This window comes from Pleurodeles waltl, chromosome 1_2 (genome assembly GCF_031143425.1).
Source record: "Pleurodeles waltl isolate 20211129_DDA chromosome 1_2, aPleWal1.hap1.20221129, whole genome shotgun sequence".
NCBI lineage: Eukaryota > Metazoa > Chordata > Amphibia > Caudata > Salamandridae > Pleurodeles > Pleurodeles waltl.
The window spans coordinates 832746156-832769077 of record NC_090437.1 but is presented as its reverse complement, the minus strand read 5'-3'; the positions used below and the strand labels follow the sequence as shown (position 1 = coordinate 832769077).

Here is a 22922-nt window from a genome sequence, read left to right as displayed (position 1 = left end):
ACTTGGGTAGCTTTCTGGACGACCATTATCTCTTTCTGTATGTTGTTTTTATTTCTCTTAGATATTTCTTGCACTATTGCTGCGAAGCACTGTACCAATTTTACCTTCAAAACTAAATATATTCTTATGTATCAATGGCACTTTTTGTCTGAATACAAAATGTGTTGTTTTCTGTTTATTTTTCTGCGCTTTGTTTTAGTGTCATAAAAATTTATAGGTAGGCCTTTAATCGATGTCACTGTAGCTGATGCTTTCCATGATCTGTCTTTTTAGTTTTATTTTTTATTCCCATCTCTTTCCTCAAGGACGCACGTATTAGATAGTGATGATTTAGTGTGTTTTATTATCCTTGCTGTCTTCCTGCATATGACTGTATTTACTTTTGTGGTTTATAGTCATATGACCGACTAAAGTTACTGAACTGAAATGGAACTGAATTGACTGGAGCCGAAAGAAAAGAACTGATGATAATGCATAGATGTTCACACTTAGGCTATTAACTTTCAATCGGAAGATTAAGTGCACTTATTACCAGCAAGTCCTTAAACTCCAATCAAATTCTGTTTATATGATTTTCAGAAATGATAGTTAAAATATTTCCATTCAGTATTTGAGACTAAAAGCGTTTCTACTCCTGTCAAGAGTATATATATATTTTTGTATAATGCTCTGGTCAGGAACTTTTTTTTTTTTTTTTTTTTTTTTAACTTGGTAGGCACTTAAAGCAACCCAATTCCCTTGGATTCAGTTAAGCCCAGTATATAAACACCATAGTAAAATGTAAGCAACCACTGGCAAAACCAATCAGTCTGGGCCTTCACATAGCCACAGTAACTCAAGTAAGTACTAGATGACCTTCTCTAGTCAGAGGAGACAGCGTGAATTCTTTAACAAGACTGCAGCCCTTCAAAACTTTACTAGATGTCCCTCTCAAGTCAGAAGCAACTGCTTTACAAGTCTGTCAACAAGCTTCAGTAACTCATGTTTTCACAAAATTTCCCTCTTGATTGATATGCAACTGATTCAAATGTCCACAAAGTTGAGGGGGTGTGGCTTCAACATAAAAATTTACATATTCATGTTTGCTACTCTAATATATTAGTCTTGAGTTCAATAGGCTAAGTAGATATGCAAATACTGCCATATGGTGATTAATCAATAATGTAACTTTTAATAAACATCTTGATTACTATGGAATACTTGTTAAGTATACATATATGTACTAGCAATCATCGATTAACAGTCGCACTGTTGGGAAACTGTTTTTTTTTATTGCCACCATCTTTATGTCCCAGTAAAATACCCACTGCCTTATGCATTGGGCTGTGGGAGGGAGAACCAAAATGCAAGCCAATTGATAAAGATATACATATTATACCCTATATATATGGAAAATGTCACTTACCCAGTGTACAGCTGTTCGTGGCATGTTCCGCTGCAGATTCACATGCTATGCACAGATCCTGCCATCTAGTGTTGGGCTCAGAGTGTTACAAGTTGTTTTTCTTTGAAGAAGTCTTTTCGAGTCACGGGACTGAGTGACTCCTCCTTTTCAGCTCCATTGCGCATGGGCATCGACTCCATCTTAGATTGTTTTCCCGCAGAAGGTAAGGTAGGAGTGATACAGTGTAAATAGAGAGATGTCCATGTAATGGAATAGAGATGTATCTACAAAGTTTAAATGAAGGAATGTTTATATACATATGTACAATTTTTAATTATAACTTAAACGGCTACAGGCTCCCAGGGAGGAGGGAGGGCGCATGTGAATCTGCAGCGGAACATGCCACGAACAGATGTGCACTGGGTAAGTGACATTTTCCGTTCAGTGGCATGTGTAGCTGCAGATACACATGCTATGCATAGACTACAAAGCAATAATCCTCTCCTAAGTGGTGGTCAGCCTGTAGGAGTTGAAGTTGTCTGAAATAATGTTCTTAGTACAGCTGTCCTACTGTGGCTTGTTGTGTTGCTAACACATCTACACAGTAATGCTTGGTAAAAGTATGAGGTGTGGACCAAGTGGCTGCCTTACAAATCTCTGTCATTGGTATGTTTCCCAGAAAGGCCATTGTTGCTCCTTTCTTTCTAGTGGAGTGTGCCTTTGGTGTAATGAGTAGTTGTCTTTTAGCTTTCAGGTAACAAGTTTGTATACATTTCACTATCCATCTGGCTATGCCTTGTTTGGATATAGGGTTACCAGTATGGGGTTTTTGGAATGCGACGAACAATTGTTTAGTCTTACGAAATGCTTTTGTTCTGTCGATGTAATACATTAGAGCTCTTTTTATATCTAATGTATGCAGTGCCCTTTCTGCCACAGAGTCTGGCTGTGGGAAGAAGACTGGGAATTCCACTGTCTGGTTTAAATGAAACGGTGAGATGACTTTTGGTAGAAATTTTGGGATTGTGCAGAGTACAACTTTGTTTGTGTACTTGTATGAAGGGTTCTTCAATAGTTAAAGCCCGTATTTCACGAACTCTTCATAATGAAGTGACTGCCACTAGAAATGCTACTTTCCAAGTTAAGAATTGGATCTGACAAGAGTGCATGTGTTTCAATGGTGGACCCATGAGTTGTGTAGGTACAATATTAAGATTCCACGAGGGTACTGGTGGAGTTCTTGGAGGTATGATTCGTTTTAGGCCTTCCAGGAAGGCTTTAATGACTGGTATCCTAAATAGGGATTTTGTCTGTTTATTTTGCAAATAAGCAGAAATTGCAGTGAGATGTATTTTGATGGATGAAAAAGCTAGATTTGCTTTTTGTAGGTGGAGTAAATAACCTATGATGTCTTGTATGGACGCATCCAAAGGTGTTATGTGTTTTGCTTGGCAATAGAAAACAAATCTTTTCCATTTGTTAGCATAACACTGCCTGGTGGTAGGTTTTCTTGCCTGTTTAATGACTTCCATGCACTCTGTTGGAAGATTCAGATAGCCAAACTCTAAGATTTCAGGAGCCAGATTGCTGGATTGAGCATCGCTGGACTGGGTTGTCTGATCTGCTGTTTGTGTTGTGTCAACAGATCTGGACTGTTTGGGAGCTTGGCATGTGGTACTATTGAGAGGTCCAACAGTGTGGTGTACCATGGTTGGCGTGCCCACGTTGGTGCTATAAGTATTAGTTTGAGTTTGTTTTGACGTATTTTGTTGACTAAAAATGGAATGAGTGGGTGAGGGGGGAAAAGCGTAAGCAAATATCCCTGACCAGTTGATCCATAGAGCACTGCCCTTGGACTGAGGGTGTGGGTACCTGGACGCGAAGTTTTGGCATTTTTCGTTTTGGTTTGTGGCGAACAGATCCATGTCTGGTGTCCCCCACTGACGAAAGTATGTGTGTAGTACCTGGGGATGTATTTCCCACTCGTGAGTTTGCAGGTGATCTCGACTGAGGTTGTCTGCTAACTGATTGTGAATCCCTGGAATGTACTGAGGTAATGTTGTTGTGAATTGCCCAATGCCTTGTTAATAAAGGCCTGCTCAAGATAGATGTAACTGCTTTAAGTGATCTGCACCATGCTGAGTGATATGGCTTTTATAAATAAATCTGCATACACACTTTTGCTATTTAATCATTTGTGCTTGTTTTCAATAGGTTTGTTTGCCAAAATGTGTTCATACAAATGAGTCAAGTTACCAATTTCAATGAATTTATTGATGTTTATTAAAGTAAGTGATCACACCCTACTATAGATAGGAATTTGTATTCACTGGTATATACAACTGTGCTCAGATAACTCATTTTGGCTGTTTATATTGAAGTGCAGCACAAAGCCCTTCACAAGTCAGATACAAGTGGTTAAAATGTCAACCACAAATCTGAGGGGGTGGCTTCTACCTAGAAATCTGAATATAAACTCTAGCTACTACAATTCATTGTGCTAGTTTTCTGAAGGAATAATAAATATACCAAAGCTGGTTTAAAGTGGGTAATGAACATTATAATTTACAATAAAAGTGTTGAGATTTATGAAAATTGTTGATGAAACCCTACCATACACAGCAACAATCAGTCATTAGGAAGTGAAAGTTTACCTATTTCTATTCTTCAGAACTGTTTTTTTTAAGGTTTGTATTTTTAAATTCAGTCACTCAAAAGTGAAAGCACCAACGGCTGGAGTAGGCTGGTCTGTTGATCTATACCTTCTACTGCAGGGGGGCAAGGTATAATGCGAGTGTCATGTCTACAGACCAATGGTGAAAGAGTGCTGGCTGGGAGCCTCTATATATGTATGTGTTTTCTGTATGATATGTTTTGAAAAACAAAGACAAGACAACTAAAGCAGTATTTAGGCCCAGCCTACCAAGACAAACGTTTTCACACAGCACAGAAGGAAAACATGTTGCTCAAAGTACTACATGTGTTTATAAGGTACAGGCAAAAAAAAATGTCCACATCTAACAGAACTTAACAATTATAAGCAACTACTGTATTAAGTCTAAAGCAAACTACCACCAACTCTTAAGCACTGTAAGAACCCAGCCTACTCTTATCCTATCAGATCATTATTATTGAATGTCTCCTTTAACAAGTTCCTAGATCGAACCATTACTTATTTTAGATGGCAAAGGTACGTTATATTACATTATATGTTTTATGCAGTGTATGAATTTTAGTCGTTTGTAAAAAATGTTTTATAGCTGTAATTGTTATTTTGTAATCGTCCTGGTTATGGCTTATGCTGAAACAAATACAGTATTTCAGTAAGAACCTAAGCATAAGGTGGGCAGACAATGTTGTAGATAACTATTACTTACATTTTGTTTATTCGTTCCATTCTCTCTCTCGTTGTTTTCTATAATAAAACCAATGACAAATAAATGACAAGGAATTCCAAATTTCATATAGATTACCTAAATTTAGTTTTGGAGAGGCAATGGTTTATGATGGGTTACATGCCGTATATATTAAAAATACATACAAAAACAGCAACGTTTACACAAATTTGAAGGGTTTCACAGAATACATTTAGTTTACTTGTTCAGCTTGCAGATAGTTTCAACAACTAAAACATACACGTCCTTTTGAGCTCTGAAATGAATTCAGCAAAGAATATGAAGGTTGTCCTTACCTTTGAAACTGCGGTCAAACGTGCATAATTAATTGTCATGTCTTTGGGAGACGAGTCTGTGGATAGTAGAGAGCTGTAGCCAGATGACGGATGATTAAAACTCTCAGGCAATTCTTCTTTTGTCCCATTATCTGCAGAGACAGTATCTTTATTTAGCTTTGTCTTTTAGCTTATTCCCAGCAGTTGTCAACACAGAACTGTACGAATTACAGTAAATAATGAATTACAGTAAAAAATAAAAACAATTAGTACAAAAAGTCCTGGCACTGGTAGAAACCCACAATCATTTTGTCCTATTCTATGAAATTAACATGAAGCGGAGAAAGGATGCAAAGGAAGCCTTCACTATAATCACTCTGTTTCGACGACCGCGAAACAAACAAAGCGCTAATGAAGGCACCAGTAATTTCTTATCTTAACTTCATATAGAAACAAAAACAAGCCTGTAGATAAGTCAAAGGACCTTTTAACACTTTCCCGTTTTCGTTTTTTTTCATTTGTTTGGCTTTAATGTGCTAATGCTACGTTTCCATGCAGACCTATTGGCTTTAGAAATTCTTTCCTCTTAACTACAGCCTGTGAGTTGAGAAAAGAAAACTAGATAGAACAACTGAAAAACACAACCAGCACACAAATAGCTGACGTTTAGAAATGGCTTAAAAAATGCATGTTTTCTTTTTAGAAGCTAAGCTAAAGTACTGAATTGTACCAATCTGGTTTGCACAATATCAGTAAACAACATAAGTAAACTCCTGCATCTTATCCTTTTGTTGATCTACTGATGTTTGAAAACATCAGGAAGGGATGTCCACCAGCCGCTTTTACAATGTAAAGTTACGTCAATAGCAAAGTGGCACCCTGCCATGGGCGGCTGTTTTTTTAATGTAATCTCCCTGTTGGATGGTCAAACTCCTCTTTGCGGTGGGTGAAAGGAGTTTATCTGTGCCCAATCTTTTCTCCAGGAATCAAAGGCTCGCTGTTCGCCACAATGTTCCATGTGATGTAGTTAGTGACATCAGACACTGAGGGCCTGATTACGACCTTGGCTGAGGGGATTAATCCGTCCCAAATTGACTGGTATACCACCCGCCGTATTACAAGTTCCAATATATCCTATGAAACTTCTAATACAGCAGACGAGATATCCGTCACATTTGGGACAAAGTAATTCCCTCCACCAAGGTCAGGTCGTAATCAGGCCCTGTATTGCCTAGCCCATCTAAAACCCATCCAAGAATCGATCTCTATACTAGAGCGGCTACGGTCAGTTATCACTGTCCCAGCACTTTCCTAGCCATGACCCCCAGCTGCAGATACTTTTTGTTGGAGAGAGGGAGGCGAAAAGAGGGTGATAGGAGCAGACCTGCTCTTTCAACCATCTCACACACTAACAGAAAAACAAACCAGTGAGTAAAGTTTGGAAGAGGAGGCTTGAATCGTTCCAATTACCTCAGATTACAACTTTAAATTTGTGATTCATTTTCACTGTTCCTTTGCCTCCTGATACTTCTACGTCCAAGAGAGGCACTGGCAGATGAAAGAGCTGAATGTCTCTGCCCCAGCAAGGAAGCAGGAAGATAAAAATCCACATGGTTCTTGGGTCATTGCTTGGATGCATACACACCCTTGCACCTGACAGAGTCTGGACGCTCTTTTCCTTTCTTCTAAACCTCAAAAAAAATCCACACATTGTCCAGTTTCTCGCTGGGAAGTGTGTGACCCAGCAAGGAGCAGGTGATGTTTGGATTTTCACTAGGCCTAAAGAAAAAAAGAAAACCACCAAATGTTGCCTGGCTCCTCAATGGGGCACAGATGTCTGGGCCTGGGGTTGTCCAGCAGCTAACTCCATTTACCAGCCCCAGACATTTCTGTAAAGTAGAAACAAGGAGTAGCCCTAGGGTGTATGGCTTGCAAGGATACCATCACCTTTTCTTATAAAGAATCACTTGCACAAGTCAAACATTGGTTAAAGAAATAAAAACAACTGTGGCTAAATGTTGTGGAATATGCAGAGAACAGCAAAAGCTCCCACCACCACATGGTGCCACCCTTCTATCAATATAAACAGTACCTCAGAGGTATGGGTGAGCCTATTAGAACTGACATGCACAGGCCGTATATATGACTGTGTGAAGTCAATATAATGTCAATGTGCTCTTTACATACTCACAAGTTTGACCTAAGGAAAGGACACCTTTAGATGGAGTGCAACACACATTGACATTTTTGCAGTGAATATCTCAATATCTGATGGAATTTTGTCTTCATGAAAAGTAGGATTCAATTTTTTTATGTAGAACTTTGTATACATTTTTAACAATCAAAATTCTTTTTGCTTCAGTAGACTATTATTTGACTACTATTTGAACTATCCTTTTATAAGTATAATCAGAACAGTGTCTGCACAATGCATATTACAAACTAAGGTCTTTTGTTGGTATAAAGTAAGCCAATTCAACTATGGCTTTCAAGATTAAATACAATTTGACCTATACTCCTCGTGTACAATAGGCTAACCTACACATGAGGAACGGTTTAATTGGGAGAAGTGTGGGAAAATTCGATAGCAGCACCTGTGCCGTTTACCTAAATTGCAGGCATTACCAGTCACAGAAAAGAGAAGAGATTGGGATTTTCAAAAAAATCATAGACATTTGTAAATAATTCTAAACAATAAAAGGTGATGGGATTCATGCAAGCCAAATCACAGTGGATTACCAGCTTTCTGTTTTTCAAAAATGTCTATGGTTTGTTGATCCCACATGGTGCATGCAGACAAATCAAAATCGTTCTCTTGTGTATGTGTGATCCCTGCTAAAACCATTGGATACTCACCCATGCCTGATACCCACACTCAGAAGACCTAGGGGAATACAGATTTGGGCTAAGCTTTCAGAGGAAAATTCACATGAGACAGCCTCAAGAGAATTACCATGTTTTGGGAATAATGCTAAAAATATGACAAACCTCAATGTTCAGCGTGATCTTGCGGCCCGCCAATGAGGGTGAAGGATGTCTGGCACCCAGCGACAGACATAATAGGATGAGTAGATTTTAAAAATAAGGTTGCAGTATGTTTCTATGAAACCCAATTGTGATATCTGTGACCAAATAGCAGGCATTCTAAAACATTTTGCATGAGGCTGCTTTCCAAATTTCAGAAATACACTGCCCCCCCAGCTTATGTGTAGAAACCCAGATCTCACAAGAACCCCATACAGGTCTGGAATCACCCATGCTCAGGAGACTCAGAGAAGCATAGATGTGGGTCAACTCTCAGCAGGAATAGACTCTTACACAAGAAAGACTGGAAGGAATTAACATTCTCTGGGAAAAAAATAAGAATTTGACAACCATGTGCAGAGCAACCTTTATGCCAACCAATCGGAGTGAGGGAGGTCAGGCACCCTGCAGTGTAAAGTTTAGGATGTGTAGAATTTAAAAATATATGGTTGTGCCAGGTTTCCAAAAAGCCCAGAATAGATACTGGCGACCAAAAGAGAGGTACCCTAAACTGGCATTTTTCTTGGAGTTGCACTCTAAATTTCCAAAATGCACTCCACCTAGTTCATCGCCTATGTACAACCTGAAAATCTAGACATGTATGGTACCCCTAAACTCAGGTGATTTAGAACAGTGTTTTCAAAACTGGAGGATGCAATCCACTGATGCGCAGAAAATCGATTTTTGGTGGGTTGGGAAAGTGGAAGCAATAAATAAAGATGCCTTTAAATTCTGTGTTTAACTCGTCACATTTACCGGTGCTTCAAAGACAAAGGTCAAATGTCCGGCTACGTCTACTGATTCTGAATTGCAGCAGGATTGGTGTTTACTTTTCTTTCTCAGATTGTTAAGTGAGAGGAGTTTTTATTAAAGTGAATTATGTGACATTCTTGCTTTTGGCCCCAGAAACCGCCACCCCTCAGCACGAGGACAATATTCACAAGGGGAGGTGGGCCCCACTCCAGGCAGTTTTCGGCCCAGAGGACAACCACTACCGAGGGCCTGGATGTAGTAATGAAGGCGGGGGCACACAGCCCACCTCCCGGTCCGATTTCGGCCCCAGAGACCGTCACACCCGGGGCCGGCCATGCAAACAAAGAGGGGAACCATGCAGGCCAGCTCCAGTTACATCCCAAAACCGGGACATAGAGGTTTCCCTGTCCGCACTAGTGCTGGCAAGGAAACCTATGTTTGCTCTTGCTTGGCAGGAGCACTTTAAATGTTTTCGCCAAGCGAGAGAAAACACTTAGGGCATGATTATGACCTTGGCGGATGGGATAATCCATCACAAACGTGACGGATATTCTGCCTGCCATTTTAAAAGTTCCATAGGACATAATGGAACTTATAATATGGCGGGTGGGATATCTGTCACGTTCGTGTTTAAGTATCCCATCCGCCAAGGTCATAATCAGGCCCTAAGTCTGCTCCTAGCAGGTGGGGGTAGGAAAAGTGCATCCGCCTGCTGAGAGCGGACTTTATCTGTTTCCCTGCCTGATGTGAAACAGATGAAAACATTGCTGCGGTGTGCAGGAAGCAGCATTTTTTACTGCTCCCTGTGCGTGGGAGCACTATTGGCTCCTCCTGGAGGCGGGGAGACAACTAGGGATGCAGGGGCATTGGGGGGTCCCCCTGCGGCCCGAAGCAAAGATGAAGTGGGTGCCCTGTGCCCTTTACTGGCCAGGCACCAGGGGATGTGGTCCTCAGGGCCTTTGGGGGGAGGGGGAGGAACGGACTGCGTGCCTCCCTCCCCATTCATAATGTGGCCAGGCCCTTGGAGATGGGGTCTCTGTAGTCAAAATCAGCCAGGGGAGGAGGGCAGAGTCCTCCCCTTCCCCATTAATTAAACAATAGCCCCCAGGGAATGGGTTCCTCAGGGGTGAATAATGCCAGGAGAAGGGGGGCCGTGGACCAGGCACGGTTAAAGGTGGGGGAGGAGAGAAGAGAGAAGAGAGAAGAGAGAAGAGAGAAGAGAGAAGAGAGAAGAGAGAAGAGAGAAAGAGAGAGAAAAAGAGAGAGAGAGAGTCCACAAGTCAGGCCCTGCGGACAATCCTCTGCCGCGCATGGCCTAAGGATGTGCACGCAGGCAGTTGGATTACCCTATGGTAATTTTAGATTACTTTACGTTAAAAATACCCTAGAAATTCACTGCAAAAAAAAAACAAAAAAAAGCGTTCCAGGGGCGTTATAGTTCGGTTCAGATTTTCCACAAAAAACCATCGAAATTCAGGAGTTATAGTTATCGCAGTAACTTTAACGCGTCATAACTCGTGCCCTAAGGTAACTAAAACCCTCGCCATGCACTGCTAATTACCGGACATTTTATATTAATCATGACATCCTCCATAAAGTAACTGATAATATCAGTGCAAGATTTGCAGTGAAATTATTGATAAGAAAACGGTGCATGGTGGGGGTACGAGTTTTGGTTACCTTATGGCACGAGTTAGTTACTTGAGATGATGGTGTTGTGTGAGTAAAATATGTAACCTTTGGATGTGCACGATACATTAGCGGATGGCTGGGTTCAACTTATTATGACTTACAACTTATTGTGGGAGCTCATCTTTAATGGAAAAGAAGACATAACACTGCCTGGCCCACAGAAGCATTTATGTGGACTCTGGAATCCAAGCAGTAGTGCTGCGTGAAGGTGTGTATTTTCCCAGGTCGTTGCTCTGCAAATCTCTCAGGTAAACACTGCAGCAAACAACGCTGTTGAAGTTGACATACTTGTAGTACAATGAGCATGCACTTTAGTTAGTAAAGGTGTGTCAGCTTTACAATGACAAATTTATCACTTAAGCTATCTATTTTGCTATAATTTGCTTAGAAAGTGAATAACCTTTTCTAGGAGCATTGTATACAACTAGAAATTCACTTGATTTACAAAACTGCTTTATTTTGTCATAGTAAAACTTTAAACATCTCTTAAAGTCCAAGGAACTTAATGTTCTTTCTGCTACATGTTCTGGATCGGATAAAAATGCCTTTAAGATTTCCTGTATATTTAAATGAAGTCTGATGGTACATTTGGAATGAATTTTAGATTTGTTTGCAGAATCACTCTCTCCTGAACTGAAGAAAGGGTTCATGAATGGTGAACGGTTGTATTTCACCTACTCGTCTTGCTGATGTCAGCGCGAACAGGAGTGCCACATTCCAAGAAAGAAACTTAATGTCTGCTTTGTGAATAGGCTCAAATGGTCTCTTCATTATTTGTGAGAGTACTGGGTTCAATTGTCAGAGTTGAGGAGAAGTTTCACTGGCAGGTAAACCCTAAACAGCCCTTTCAGAAATTGCTTGATGAGTCTGCTAGACCATAACAATGGTGATGTTCATGATTTTCTGAAGCTAGATATGGCTCCTCAGTGTACCTCAATAGAAATATGAGTGGTATCAGATTTTGCCAGATGTAACAAGTATGGAATAATTTCCTCTGGTGCAAGTTTGATCATTGACTCAGATGCAAAACTGCTTCCAATTAACAGTGCAAGTCTGGATTGTAGTATCTGCTATAGTTTGAATGTCTCTGCATCCTTCTTGGATATTTAAATGTGCAAGCTCACTGAATTCAGGCGCCAAACTGACAAGTGTCAGGTGCGGATGAAGTACTAGGCCTTGGCACATCGTTAGCAGAGGCGGAAGTTGCTGCTGTTGGATGTGCTTTCTCTCTGATAGCAGATATAGCTCTGCGAACCAATGCTGCATTGGCCATCTCAGAACTGTGAGGATTATCCTGCAGGGCTTGGTCTTAATATTTCTGAGAATCCTTGCAGGAAAGGAATCAGTGGAAAAGGGCAGGCAAAGACTGCTCACAATGCTATTGAGAACGCAGTCCCCACTGACCCTGGTTGGTGATGCCAGCTTCTACAGAATCAGCATTTCACATTTTGGAGATTGCGAACAGATCTAGATTTGGCGTGCCCGATTGATTACAAATTTCCTCTAGGACCTCCTGATTAATCTCTCATTTGTGACAGGTGATTTTCATTCTGCTTAGAGTGCCACTATGACACTTTGCTTCCGGGAACATGTCCACTTTCAAGTTTATCTGATGACTGATTGACCACTCCCATATCCTCTGCACCATTTGGGACAGCGCTTGGGATCTTGTACATCCTTGTTTGTTGATATAGTGCACATTTGTTGTGTAGTCTGTGCAGATAAGCACTGCAGACTTTTCTATTCTACACAGGAAAGCTTATAAGGCTAGGTGTACTGCTTTGAGTTCCTGACGATTGATATGTAGAAGTAACCGAGATGGTTCTTATTTGCTGCTGACTTCCAAACCTTGGAGATGAGCTCCCCAACCCACTAGAAAATTGTCTGCTGTGACTACCAACTGGGAAACTTGGGGTAAGAAGGTTAGACCTGTGGAGAGATTCATCTCTTGAATTTACCAAGAGAGTGTGGTACATATTCCTGGGGTGACAGACTATATCATTGAAAGTTCCTTGCATTTGGATGAATTGTCTGCCCAGTTCTTGTTGCAATTGCTGCATTTGGAGGCGTCAGAACAGTACCAAAGAAATGCATGAGGAGATCACCCTAGCATGGATTTAAAAAGGAGAAGTGAAAGTGACATTTTTCCTTGTACTCAAGGGGCCAATTGCATCAATCTTGTTCATCTTTCTGGTGTTGGACATGCCTGTATCCAGCGCAACCCCCAGGAACATTATACTTTTGGATGGCTCAAGGATTGATTTTGGGGGACTCAAAGTAAGGTCTAGTTTGCTGAAAAGACGCAAGCATGCCATGGTTGACCTTTGTGCAGACTGGTGAGAAGATGCCTTAACCAACCAATTATCGAGGTATGGAATAACTTGCTGTCTTTCCTGTCTTAGGAATGCAGCTATTGGAGCCAGACACAGCGGAAATGCGAGGAAAAGATTTCATGCCAAATGGGAGAACTTGATGTCATAGATGAACTGGAACGTATAATCTCCCTGTTTTAGAAGCTGTAAAGCGTCTTGTATTGTGACACTGGAAAAATGTCAGTTTCTGAAGATATTTGTTCAGTTTTCTCAAATCCAGGATGTGTATCCGTTCCCTTGACTTCTTCCATATCAAGAAGAAACAGGAGTAAATACCTTTGCCCTTCGGATTTCCAGGGACTCGTACTATGCCCCCTTCTCTGAGCATGGTCTGGACTTCTAATCTCAGAAGATGCAGATGTTTTGGTGGGAACTTTTGGGGTGGAGGTAGAGGTATTTTTTGACTGAATTTCAGTGTGTAATCAAAGGTAATTAGATCTAATACCCATTGGTATGTTGTTATTTTCTTCCATTCGGGGAGATGGTTGGATATTTTGCCCCAGAGAATGCAGAAGAAGATTGATACGTAGCTGGTGCCAGTAATCCATCACTGTTGTCTCTCTGTGTCTTTGCACTATGGACGCAACTTTCGTGTCTGGGTTTGCCGTGTATAGGCTGCTGGAGGAGTTTGTTGCTACTGGTATTGTGGTTGAAATCGCTGCATACCCGGTTGGTATGAAAGATACTTGTATGGTTGGTAACCTCCTCTGTAAGAAAATTGCCCCCCTTACTCAGGCACCACGAAAACTATTGTTCTGTATTGCACAGTACCTAAGGACTTTGGGGTATCTGTATCTGCTTTTAGAGATTGGAGGGCCTTGTCAATGTGTCTACCGAAGAGAACTTCACCTCAGGTCTAAAAGACGTGTCTTTCAATACCCCCTGTCTCCGGAAGACAGCTGCTCCTGCTAGCTGCCTAAAACCTATGGACACAATGTCCACTGTGCAGTCAATGATTTCACAGCAAGTTTGCTCCCCTTCTTGCAGTATCTTTTTGGCTTCTGCTTCAACATCGTCTAGCAGAAGATCTACATATAGCGCTGTATCTGACCCCATCCGTCTGTCATATCAGAGTACTGCCAATGCATTTGCTGCTCTTATCATCAATGCTGACTTAGAGAAGTGTTTCCCAATGTTGTCTAGGCGCCTTCCTCCTCAATCAGGTGGTGCTGATAATGGCGCTGATGGATTTTTTTTAATGGAACTGGTCCGCTTGGGTGACCACGGAGACAGGTTTTGGGGGTCCAATCTCACGTGTACTCAATAGGGATAGCTCTGATAGTTTTACAAGAGGTTTCTTTGAAGTCGTATAGGAAACAGTCAGATTGCTTTGTTATAGGAAGGTCAAACCTCTTTGCTGCTGTCTCTAGGAGATTATGAAAACCTCCTATATCCTCGGGAGGAGAAACCAAACGTTGTGGTACTGGAGATGATGGGGTCGGAATGAGATAATCATCCCACTCAGTATGGGCGTCTCTAGGTTTCCCTTCCTCTCTGTGTTCAGTACTTGTGGGTTTGGGGAACTGCTGTAACCTACCTAGGTGAATGTTAGACCTGGCATCCTTGGCAATGACTCCTAACCTTTTTGCCTTCTGACCTCCTGTTTGCTGACTTTGTTTTTGCTGGCTTTTAGTGCTCTTTGACTAAAACATTATACCATTAGCATAGTTAATTTACTTAAAAGTCCCTAGTAAATTGCACTAAATGTGCCCGGGGCACACAAATTAAATGTTACTGGTGATACTGCATTACAGATTGTGCCACCTATTTTTTAATACATATATGTCACCCCTAAGGTAGGCCCTAGACAGCCCCAAGGTCAGGGTGCTGTGTATTTAAAAAGCAGGACATGTACTTTTAAGATTCACATGTACAGGTAGTGAAACACTCAAATTAGTTTTTACTACTGCAAAGCCTATCTCTCCAACAGGTTCACACTGGCATTACTTTATGTATATTTCATATGTGTAATTTCCAAGTGGGAAGAGATGGGAACCCCGGGTTTAGCGTCTCTGGAATCACAAATTAAAATCACAACTTATGTTTATGTGAGATTTTAAATTGTAATTCTGAAAATGCCAATTTTAGAAAGTTGGCATGTTCTTCTTTTAAATCATTCAGTGCCTTCTGCCTGTCCCTAAATACATGTATGGGTGGGTGACAGTTGGGCTCTTGTGCATTCCCTCCAGACAGCCACACACAAAGGAAGCTTAGGTATGACTGCGTGGCCATCTGCATATGTTGATGGCCCGTCCTGGGAAGGATGGGGAGGGAGGACCGGACACCTGACTGGGCGCTGTTCTAAGCCCTCACAAAGGTCTACATAACCCCTGTAGTGTGTCTGGAGCCACGGTAGGAAGGGCAAAGGCCTCCCAGTGAAGTCCCTCCCACTTCAAAGGGACCACTGGGCATAAGAACTAGAGTTCTGAACCTACCAAATCAGTAAACTTCTGGACCTGAGGATATTCTGCCAGGAAGAAGGACTGCTGTGCTGCTAAGGGGCTGTCATTCTGCTGGACCTCTGCTCTACTGTGTCTGCCGTACTGCCCTCCTTGCCAGGAAGTGAGAAGGACTGGACCTGCATCTCTACATTCCCAGAACCAAAGTGATTACAAGGGCTTGCTTCCTGTTCTGGACACTCCGGGACATCAAAGACTTCACTCAACCAGGCTCCAGCTTCTGGACTCGGTCAATTGTGAGTTCTGCCCTGCCATGTGGTGCCAATCCAGTCCTGGGCCCTTGGAAGTGGGTTCTCCAGCTGCTTCTACAAAAAAACATACATCAGAGTCATTCTGCTGAACCACTGCATAGCTTACCCAACGCATTGCTGCTAAGGGCGAGGACATCGCAATGTCTGCTCTGCAGCTCATAGTGGAGGCTTTGCCCCCAGCCACAAAGCATTGTCTTCGCTTTGCGGGCTGCACGGCTTGATGACGCATCAACTTCTAAGCCAAGGGTTCACTGATAACGCATCCCGACTGTGATGTTTGGAACCAACTAATTGCCTCCTGGGCTCCTTGCATCAGGATGTTGATGCTTTCTACACCCCAACGATACTTTTTCAGCAGGACAAGCTTGATCCCTGCATCCGACCCGCACTCCATTGCGTTTGCCTTGATTTTTCAGATTTGATCAGACCGCCCAATTGGTGCTCCAATATTCTAAGCACTGTATTGCAGATATTCTTTAAAAAATGTATATCTCGACTTCTACTTATTGGATTTTTCTAATTGTAGTCCTGTTTTACTCATAGAACTTGAATTGATTTTTCTAAATTGGTTTGGAGATTCTCTGTGTTTCTGTCTCAGGTGTTGCACAAATACTTTACACACTGCCTCCTAAGTTAGGCCTGCCTGCTCTGTCCCAACCTACCAGAGGGTGAGCACAAGTTAATTTATGATGTGTAATGGGCTTACCCTGACTAGTACTGTGTCCTTACTTGGACAGGGTGTATTTCCCTTACAACTAGAGACCCAGTTTCTAATAGTGAGGCAGTTCTAGATGGAAATCTCATGTAGCGGTCCAAGACCATCATTTATAGTTGCAACACTAATGCCTTTGTGATGCATGCCACATCCTCCTGGTTCTGTGTCTCAGGATATGGCTGGAACCGTTCAGTATAACTTAAGTCCTCTTGTTGAGGAGGGTAATACTCCTGACCATAATACTCCTCTTCTTCCTTGTCATCATCCTGCTGACACTTTACGTGCAGCTCCAATGGGCTACCTGCCGCACCAAAAAGACTATCATCATCATCATCATCATCATCCAACAGACGACTGGGTGATACTTTGCTCAGAGGTGTATTCTACGGCATCAAAAATTCAGTTTTTTTCCTTGTTTTTTCTCTCGTCGATGATGGTCTCACCAACAATGTAGATGGTACTGGTTCGACCATCAACGGTGTTGCCGCAGATGAGGTAGAGACCAATTTAATCGTCGACAGGAAGGGAGACAGCAACTTGTCACTGGTGAACTGACCAGGATCACCGTAGTAAGGGACAATTTCTTCGTCAATGGTGTGCTTGTAAATAATATCTGTCTACGGTGCAGATAACAGTTTCTTGAATTTGAGAAACCTGAGAGGACAGTGTGGAAGGTTCTGCTTTTGATCTTCCTGGTTTCCCGGAAGAAACACCATGGGCCTGATTCTAACTTTGGAGGACGGTGTTAAACCGTCCCAAAAGTGGCGGATATACCACCGACCGTATTACGAGTCCATTATATCCTATGGAACTCGTAATACGGTAGGTGGTATATCCGCCACTTTTGGGACGGTTTAACACCGTCCTCCAAAGTTAGAATCAGGCCCCATGTCTCTTATGCCTCAATGCTTTTCAGTGGGGGCAGATTTACTTGAAAAACCCATGGTGAGTAGTTTTTGAAGACTTTTTGGGGGGGTTCAGGAGGTGAACGAACATCTGAACTCTCCCTTTTAAAAAATCTCCTGGCAGATGAGGAACAGTCCTCACTGTCTTCCCCAGAAACACAATCCCCCTTGGCTTTACCTATTTAAGCCATTGCAATAATCTTCATTCTCTATCCTTTAAGGTTTTGAGGAAAAGGTATGGCAGATCTTAAAGTCTTTTACTCTGTGAGATGGGTAAAGGCCGTACATGCAGTCCTTCTGTTCATCCTAAGAATGCAGCCTCTTCTTACCACAGGTCTCACATAGTCTGAAAACACACGTTACAGCCAGTTTTGACATTGTAGAGTTGGATTTGTTCAGCAGATGGTACCTGGTGACAGTATATGTCTACACAATGTCTCAATAGTAGGTTGAACTAAGCAGCGTTCAGGGGAGACTCCCTCACAAGACTTGCAGTAGAAAATCTGAGACAGAAGTCTCTGAGAGGAGTGTTCTAGAGGGTGCTGCAACCTGATTGGTTGAAGTTTGGTTTTTTAAATGATAGAGATATGTTACTAATGTAAAGGCTTTATAGCCTTCCCAAGTTATTTTTAACATCACATTGATTTTCTAGTTGAATCGTGAGACTTCCACTTCGACAACTGGGCAAGATTCAAGAATGTGAAGCTATAAAAGATTCATTACTGGAGAAGTATGTTGTTCTAAAAAGTGAACCATGAATCTAAAAGGAACCACTGATCTAGAGGAACATAGCGGGGAGTCAAGCCTATGTTAATGAGGTAGAGACTGAAGTAAGTTTTCATATTTTGGAAAAATAATGCTAAACATCTGAGCTGATCTAATGTTCTGATTATTACACTGGCCAACTAGTTTGTACAAGGGAGGTCTGCCTTCCACAAATAGATTCCACAGGTCATACAGAATTAGAAATCATATAGTTTTTATACTTTCCATACAGTCCCTAGTTAGTCATCTGCCATCAAATGCACAATGTACTATAAACAGTGACTTACACAATTGAGTGATCTGCCATAATGCTATAAAATTGGATGTGAGCACTACATTCCCTCAGAAAATCATTTGTTAACTGCCGGACTCTCGACATTCACAGCAAAAACGTTTTGATTATAGTTTCCTGATTTATGATTGCTCATTTCAGAAATGCAACTAAATATTAGGCAAATTTGAAGCCCAAAAAAATAAACTGCCACATTTTTCATGTCTTAGGTTGCAATGAGATATGGATTCTGGTTTGCAATATCACATAACCATGAATTTGCCGGAAAAACTTTTGATGGCTGCACAAAGAGACCAAAGTGGTTAAAAAAAGTTCCAGTGCAAAGGAGCGCAAACACCCTGGCTGTGAAAACGTTAAAGAATTCAAACAAAAATATGGATGGAGAGTAAGGTAGAGAATGCTCAAAATATATGGTTTACTGATAATAAATAATATATGAGAAGATTGCAAAGCGGAGGTAGTTGGCCCCCAAGTGCTGAATGATACTTGGCTCCAGATGGAGTTTCATGGTGAACTAAACCTACTTCTATCAGTTCTTCCTTGGACAGCTTGCCTTTCTTACATCAGTGACAACGAATGGGTAACATGATAATGGTACACATGGCGTAATGTTGTACTCTAAGTTTCATATCCTTAGCCCAGCTAAAGATCTCATGCCATCTCAGATATAGCCCACCCTGACCAAGGAGTATTACATATGTCTAAAGTGGAATTCTACACAAATGAACTTGGATTCACCTGGACTTCATAATCTACCCTTAGTGATCTACAGGTGAGGTTGGTTGAACGATTAGGCCTGGATTGACACATCTCAGGTGCTAGACTGCTATGACTCAGGTACCGCAATCAAATTTATTTGTGCAGAGTAATGGCTGGTAAACTGATGTTTCCCTTTGAGTTTGACAGTGTTCTGCTCTGGATCGTGCAGGATCAGGATGGCGGTGCGGGTGCTGGATTCTGCAGAGATGCCATGCTGCCGAGCACTCTATTTGTTGCTAGCATCATTGTTATAGATGCGGTCTTCTCTATGTCATATATGCTCGCAGCATCAAAGTGAGGCTTAAACTGCAGTAGAGTAGTTTAGTGTGTAACAGTTGCCACCTGATGTAATAGACGCTATTCTGCCTCTATTGTGTATAAAGGCTTGTTCTCTCCCAGGAAGGTTTGCAAGGCAAAACATGAGTTAGGTGTCACAGCAGTAAATAGTGAACTCCACACCAACCTTCAATAACACCTACATCTGCTCTGTTTAAATCAGAGTTAGCAGACTCCACCCTGGAGGTATAGTAACAATACATTCCTTTTGAATGATCGACTCAAACTTGGCCACTGCATCCAGTTTCAGAACCTCTGATCTAATGCGTTCTTGATCATACTGTATTTCTCACCTTTGGGGTCTACTAGTGCTTGTTAGTGTTGGTTCTGGGCCTGATCCTGGTCTTTCTCTGTTGTAATGAATACAGCTCAGTAACCATAACACAGAAACTAATGTCTTGCCCATTCCTCTTAATTTCCTGGTGAACTCATCATAAAATGAGTCAGAAACCGGGGTGAAAAGGTCACTGGGAACCAGTAAATCTGTAGTTTAAACACTTTGTTCTTACAATAGTTTTTTTCATACAATACTACCATAGTATTTGACAAAAAAATTCTCTGTAAGTTACAAATAATTCGGACCTACAGGCTTTTCAGAAAATCAGATTTACATTAAGGTGCAACAAATCACAGTTGATGGTGTTTTTGATTCTTTTATTCTTCAAATCTGCAACCAGGTTGTCTCTTTTATATGAAAGCACAAGGGTTTAAGCAATGTTTGGGATCAGTGATGGTGTGAACATGTATTATAACATGTATTTTGAAGGACTAAAATATTTTTTGCCATTTATTAAAAGAATATTTGGGAAGGCGGGGCTGGGCTGCAATAAGCATGGCGGCACCTTTGTGAAGCTCCTGAGGTTGTCAGAGGCCTGAGCCCAGTACCGCTGATTGGTGGTGCTGGACATAGTGCTCTGGACAGGATGACTCACAGCTGCCATGATTCCCTTTGTCATGATCTGCACCCGTGGTTGTCCTGAACAGGAGAGAAGTGGAGGCCCGTGCAGGGTGTCATGATGTCTGACCTGCATGAGTGCTGTATGCTGTTATTACAAATAACCAGGCTACAGATAAGAGTGGCACAGAGATGGAAACATGCCTAGACCATCAAACTGATTGGGGCAGATAGATATAGCAACTGCGAAAAAAGACAATTGATTTGGAGGACCAAAGTTGTAGAGACAATGGGCGCATCACAGGAGTGACTGAACAAGCTGAGGAAGATGACCTTATAGCCTACCTGACTAAATTCATCCCTGCGAAAAACAATTTTTCATATTTGATCCTACCCTGGGGTTCCAAAGAGAGCACAGAGTGTGATCCTGGCGTAGCCTCCCTCCTAATTACCAGTGCCACATTCTAATCTGCTGTGCCAGACATCAACGAGCCCATCAGATAATGACTGCCAAAAAATATAGTCCACATCTCAGTGTAAAATGGTGCAAATCTTTTTCTTGGTGGACGTCTCGTCAGACACAAATGCTAAAAGAAGGTGGTTTTTGGCTCGGAGCCCAAGACTGCAGAAAAAGGAGAATACATAGGGCCAGCTAGAACCAGTGTGGATGATTGTCCTGATCCATGATTCCACAAGAGAATTTGAGGAACCAGAAGATGCAATCAATTTTGGATGAGATGGACGCATCAGCTTTGGATACGATGACATCGTTGGACCACGTGGCTCAATCAATAGAACAGCTTTCTGACTGAGCTTGGGATACAGATAAGGAAAAGGACTGGGCAAAATGACGGAGACTGGAACAAGTAACATGAAAGAGGTCCAACAGCAGGGCTTCATGCTCTAGAAAGCTCAAGTCATCAAGGGACAAATCAGTTTGGAGCGCTCAGGAACTGTCCCTGTTCTGAACCAAGGGAATCGCAGTAACACTTTCAAGCAGCACAGAATGACAGTTTTGGACTCCTGGCGGTATGGTTCTCTGGCCTAAGTTGCTGGACTTCATTTGCTGTGGTTAACCGTGGAGTAGGGGAGGGTGTTCCTTTTTCCTGCCATTACTGAATGATCCTACTTCCTGCTAGTCGACACTTGTGTTAATGTTATGGCTTGTTATTGGGGATCATTGGATAAGGCTCCCTTTCCTAACCCTCCCACACATTTACCCTGAAGCTCCTATCCCTTCCCTTCTTGGAGGATGTTATCCAATTTACAGGATGGATTGCCCTTCCTAGGTGCCCTCCGTGCGATGGGTTAACTAAGTTGCACAAGTGGCTGTATCCAACATCTCCCAAAGACAGTGAAGGTGTGAGGACGCGAGATGGCTAGCACATCAGGACATGTACGAGTTTAGGTGATTGGCTTTAATGCCAAGCACCCTTGGTTTTGTTGCCACCGGAATCTCCCCTTTGAAGAGTGATTGGATTTATTATAGGACAGTCTTCTTCTCACCCCTTCCCTTCAGATTATATTTAGCTTCTTCATTCCTCTAAACTACTGGGCTACTGCCCCCCTTCTCCAGGAATATCTGTGCATCCCAACAACTGTACGTTGGTTAGCCATTTATTTGGGCTGGTCTTTATCTGTTACATTTATGACCTCCTGCTGACACGGCTATCACGACGGGCTGTGTCCCACACCTGCATCAGTCACTCACACAGGGAGGGGTGGGCTTTCCACACTAGGGCGTCAGCATTTCAGAGAGAAGGGTGCATCAACGGGACCGTCATGAAAGAAGGGATGGGCAATACTACTCCATAAATCAATCTTGCATAAATTTCATCAAACTTGGATAGATCCAGCAGGTTGGTATGTTTTTGTTAAACTTATAATTCATACTACCTGCCTCATACTAGGTTCATTGTATGCCCCGGTGAGAGACAAGGTGACTTTCCTTGCTGATCTTAACAGGCGCCTTCTCTCTTTTGGGGACAGTAAAGTTCAACTGAGAAGGGACTTGAATATCATGATGGGCCCAGCATTGGTCGGGGGTCTGGATGTTAGAAATTAAAAAGACGGCCTTATCTTATAAGACATCATGCATGTTTAAATCTTGCCCACATGGCATTCGCACCTGTAGAGACTATTTCTTATCATCAATGAAATACGAGGTTCAGGCGTCTATAGTGAGGCGTGGGATCTCCAATCATAATCTTATTGATCTTCAGGTCAATGTTGACATCACAGCACCACCTAGACGTTCTTGGTGCTTTAATGTCTCGAAATTTAGGTATCCTCAGAATAACTAATGTCTCTACATCTGCAGAGGAAAATGGGGAAATCACTGTTCTCAGCACAGGTCCTATGGAGGTGTGGAAAGTCAGCTTAAGCGTGCACCTCATGAGAGGTGTCATCACTAACAAACAAAACTCTGCCAATCGTATACAGGTGTAAAGATTTTAAATCATTCGCAAATCCTCTGGGATGCAGTCCTCCACCTCTGTAAGGCCATTATTTCAGACTAATTCAGAGCTGAAAGCCTGTATAACAAGGAAGTGGAGAAGTCGCTTTTTCTGCTCCTACAGAGATATTATGAGTAGGGGGAGATGGCAGGCAGGTAGGTTATTGTCTATACAGCTCCACCAGGCAACCGCAT

At 42.0% G+C, this 22922-nt stretch overlaps 1 protein-coding gene across 5 annotated transcripts in view; it reads right to left on the bottom strand.

The window, feature by feature from the left end:
- Nucleotides 1-22922, bottom strand: part of CEP44 (centrosomal protein 44) — an 81851-nt gene that overhangs the window by 7405 nt on the left and 51524 nt on the right. For 4 of the 5 annotated variants that reach the window (XM_069244522.1, XM_069244513.1, XM_069244505.1 and 1 more), the window contains 2 exons: nt 5076-5206; nt 4762-4799 (listed from right to left, as the gene is read on the bottom strand). In XM_069244522.1, coding sequence (XP_069100623.1) covers nt 4762-4799; nt 5076-5206 — 169 coding nt within the window. Of the gene's footprint in view, nt 1-4757; nt 4800-5075; nt 5207-22922 lie in introns of those variants that run through there. The other variant, XM_069244542.1, reaches the window with a different exon arrangement.